The sequence below is a fragment of the Cibotium barometz genome, chromosome 58 (assembly GCF_041138505.1).
Source record: "Cibotium barometz isolate CiBa-2024 chromosome 58, ASM4113850v1, whole genome shotgun sequence".
Lineage (NCBI taxonomy): Eukaryota > Viridiplantae > Streptophyta > Polypodiopsida > Cyatheales > Cibotiaceae > Cibotium > Cibotium barometz.
The window spans coordinates 29,654,795-29,659,171 of record NC_141103.1 but is presented as its reverse complement, the minus strand read 5'-3'; the positions used below and the strand labels follow the sequence as shown (position 1 = coordinate 29,659,171).

Below are 4,377 nucleotides of genomic sequence, written 5' to 3'. Positions count from 1 at the left end.
CTCATCTCTAGTCATTAGTGTTGAGCGCGTCCACGCGGGCGCAGGCCTAGCTGCCGACAGAATACAGTGACCCAGCCAGCCTCTCATGGCCACGTCCCGTGCGAGGTTGGCTTGTCTAGAGTTTTTAAATGTTAAATTACATGTTTTAATCTTGTCAAAATAGGAACCCCAAATGCTTCTCTCACCTTGCATATTGATTAATTATAGTAAAAAACATTCTTCGTGAACGTGTTGTTATTTTTGGAGAATCATCAAGATTCAAATATGCCTTGTTTAGCAAGAACCTAAGTTAACTACTCTCTCTCTCTCTCAAGAATAAACCCTGTCACTCTCTAATGCAACTAGAATGCTTGGGTACCCTTATTCTCTTGATTGCTTGGACCTGTTCGTTGTCAACATACTTTTAAACAACGTGTGTCTTTCCGTTCACGTATAAACATCTTCAAGCGTTGGAATGAAGATGGACATTGCAACCCATACCATTTCTGCAGCATGTCCTCTTCGTATGCGTGTCTTTCTCAGTATATGAATAGCTTATAGAGCTTGAACGAGCATGAACATCAAGGCTATGATTATATTCGACGTGAAGAATTGATGGACATCGAAAGAGATCTCAAGGTACTTCGCAAGGTTGATAATTCCAAATTCATTACCACATTTGAATCCGAGTTACACGTAATTCATTAAGTCATAGGATTTTCATACTCGTTTGTGTGAGTGAAGTTTTTTTTTTAAAAAAAACATACATAAAGTATGGCGGGGAGTTGGCACAATCCTCGCTGAAATTTTACAAACATAGGAGAACGTGCCCTTCCCTCGTTTCCCAAATAGCACTTTCGATATATCGAAAGTGGACCCAAATACCTTTAGTGTTGAAGGCGACCATTAGTCCTATGTATTGATTTATGATACAAAACTCATTTTCAAATATGGTAATGAATTTCTAATTTTCTAATTTGCAAGGTACTTTTGAATCCCCATCGAACATAAGATTAGGCTTCAAGCTCATCAATTGCAGATGTCAGTCTAGCATTGCTTCCAACAATGCTTTCAAATTTATGTTCATTCGATCATTTCAAATATGCTCTACACTACACGAAGTATGCTACCCAAGCACTCACACAAAACATGGTAAAAGAATTTAAAAAAAAATCTTGTTTTGTAAGTTTTAGAGCATGGAGTACACTTGGTTTTGATGATGATGATGTGTGTGTATATGTTTGTGTGTGTGTGTGTGTGTGAGAGAGAGAGAGAGAGAGATAGAGAGATAGTACCTGCTTGTTTCCGCACCAAGACATCTTGTGCATGAGGTAGTTGGGGATTCTCAAGCATATACAAGCTTGCCAAATGTATTTGGTGGATGTGATAGGGTGCACCTGGTCATGGACCCCACCTCAGGACGCCAATTGGCAGTGAGAAAAGTGCTCTGCGATACCTTGGCATGAAAGGAGGATGTGGAGAACGAGGTGGCCATCATGTAGCCTTACCCTTTCCATGTGTTGTTCAACATACTTAGAAAGGTTGCTAGAGGCACATCCACTATCGATGAACTACATGCCTATGCTTATGATCGATGGAGATCTTCTAGTACCTAAGGGTAATTACTAATTGGTTAGCTCATCTGAATCAAAGTTACATGTTGTTGTTCAAGTCATACGAATTTTATGCTTGTTTGTGCGAGTGGAGAAAAAACCATACATAAAGTATGGTGGGGAGTTGGGACAATCCTCCCCAAAATTTTAGAAACATAAGGGAATGTTCCTTTCCCCCGTTTCACAAATAACACATTCAGCATCGAAAGCAGGCCAAAGATACACCTTCAGTGTTGAAAGTGACCACATTAGTTTGTTCGAATATAAAAGAGAGAAAAATAGGAATACCTTTGTCAGCCTATGATATTGAAGTGGATGATGCAATGAGTCTCATGTGATATTATTTCAGGATCGCTGATTAATGAAGAGCTATAACCACTATTGGTTCCACGAGTTATCTTTGACCTTGTAACCAAAGTTGCAATTTGCAAAAAAAAACTTTCAAATCAGGAATAAAATTAAGATGCAGGCAAAGCTTCTCCTACAAGTGGCTATCAAGACAGCTTAATCAAATAGCTAAGCCTAAAGAGGGCATGATTGAGGAGCTTCTTTCTCAGGATGTTATCACTTGGAGTGCACTGATTGCAAGATATATACAACATCACCAAGTGTGGTGCTTTGGTAAGAGCACCACACTTGACATACATATCAAGCACAATCCTCTAAAGTACCATTTACTAGTCCTCTAAAATGATCATACCCTGTCCAAGAAGGGTGCAAAGGATTTCTTGGACTAGAGCTGGATCTTCTCGTATATAGCTTCTTGGGAAGGCTTGGTGGAAGCATGGGTAGATTGATATCTAAGCCCTCTAAAGGTGGCATGACTCTTTTGTCACACGAGCACTCAACAATGTTATAGTTGCCCCTCTACCTCTCCCCATAACTCTTTGAGACAGGAGAAGCAAAATTTAGTAGCTTCATATGAATGAAGGCAGAATCCTTTCCCAGGTAGATTCTTGGACTAGCTTGGAACATGGGATACTTGTAAGGCTTCATAGAAACATATTGCCCATCTTCCCCCAACCACCTCTTAGGCCAGAATGCAAGGCAGTCTTTTCCCCATACTTTATGTGCCCTGCCCATTACAAACACATTGTATGACACTCGATAACCCTTAAGAACTTGAGTTCCATCTGGTAGAGTATCATCTTGTGTTGCATATTTGCAATCAGATGGCGCGGGAGGGTATAGCCTCATTGACTCTGATAAGGCAGCCTGCAGATAGTTCATCTTCCTCAATTCATCAAAGGAAAAGGTTCCTATCTCTGTGGTTGCATTACAATCTGTGTGGTGTTGTGGTTTGGATTCGTTAGCTTTAAGGATCCCTTTGATTTCTTCATACACAGATTTCTCTACTCTTGTAATGACAAAGCTTGAGAACCTTTTTACTTCTTCTAAGGCATCTAAAAGCTTCTTCTCACTCCCAATTTTCAACAATCTCCTTATCTGCCAGATGAAATTGGGTGTCAAGAATCTGCCTGCAGTGACTTGAAGGGACACTTGGAAACCTGCTGCACCATCGACATGCTCCTCCTCATCTGCATCCTCCTTATCATATCCATCCTTCTTATCATGTGCAATAAGCGATGATGATTTGCTGAACCTCCATTTCACTTCGAAACCGGCCATCTTCATCTTTGAGTGTGCTGTTGGCCGCTTTATACTTAAAGCTAGAGATGTTGGACGACAGATTTGTCGGAGTTTCCCTTGCCTGCCTGCTTTGAAGAAGAGAAGGAAGTACGGTGCACAGCTAGAGGCTTGAAATCATCGAAAAGTAAATTTTTATATTTTTATTTTGGACTTATAAAAAAGTAAGTGTGCAAAAAAAGACAACATTGACAAAAACCAAGTATTTCTTGGATAATAAAATTAAAATAATATGTTCTAGCTCATCATCAACTCACTCATCCTCAGCTAGATCTATGGCTCTGAATACATCTTTTTCCAGAAATACCTCTCCATCTGCATCTTCGTCAATAGGTGTAGCCTCTCTATCATCCTCTTCTATTTCAGGCATTAATAGAGGTGGTTGTGTTGAAAGTTGTTCTTCTATTTCTTCTTAGAATTACAGATTAGTTGTTGTGTTTGCTTCTGATTCAAGTGCTAGTAATTGTTGAATTACTATACGTTCATTTGATCCTTCTTCTAGTTGTTCAATGAGATCAATATCTATTTCTTGTGCTACTTGAGTGGGTTCCTTAATCTCTACTACATCTAAAATTTTCATATCTTCATATGTTTGTTTACTATGTGGATCAATTTGGATTACAAAAAACCACCTATAATCTCTCAGGTCCACCTTGAAGATGACCTGCTCGCAATGCTCTAGTAGCACAAATGTGTCCCTTTGTTTTGTCCATATCTTTTTGGAGTTTACTTGAACAAATCCACTCTTATCTCTGAACATGGTTGCTTGTGGTCCTTGACTCACTACCTTGAATCACGTCAGATAGAAAATGAACATAGAAAACTTTATGAACCCAACCTTGATAATGCCTTGTATCATTCCAAAGCATGCCAACTTCACTCCTTAGATCACTTGCACTTGAACAACTCTCTTGCATGAAATTTTCTTTAACACCACAATCAAATGTTGTTCTCTTCTTATCTATTCACTCCACTCGAAAGTGACGACCGCATGACCAAAGTGCACTAGATTTGCGATAGTGCAAGCAAAAAAAGATAATCAAATTGTATCAAGAACAAAAGCTTATACAAGACTATGTCTTACAATTTTTTCAGTACATAGAAAACCCACTTACATGGTAATCAAAACCATATGCAA

General features: G+C 39.1%; 1 protein-coding gene across 1 annotated transcript; it reads right to left on the bottom strand.

The window, feature by feature from the left end:
* Positions 1 to 2,459: 2,459 nt before the first annotated feature.
* On the bottom strand, positions 2,460 to 3,221 carry LOC147606130 (cytochrome P450 94A2-like). Its single transcript, XM_086792917.1, has one exon. It carries the CDS (start codon positions 3,219 to 3,221, stop codon positions 2,460 to 2,462), a length of 762 nt encoding a protein of 253 aa, XP_086649043.1.
* Between the last annotated feature and the right edge of the window lie 1,156 nt (positions 3,222 to 4,377).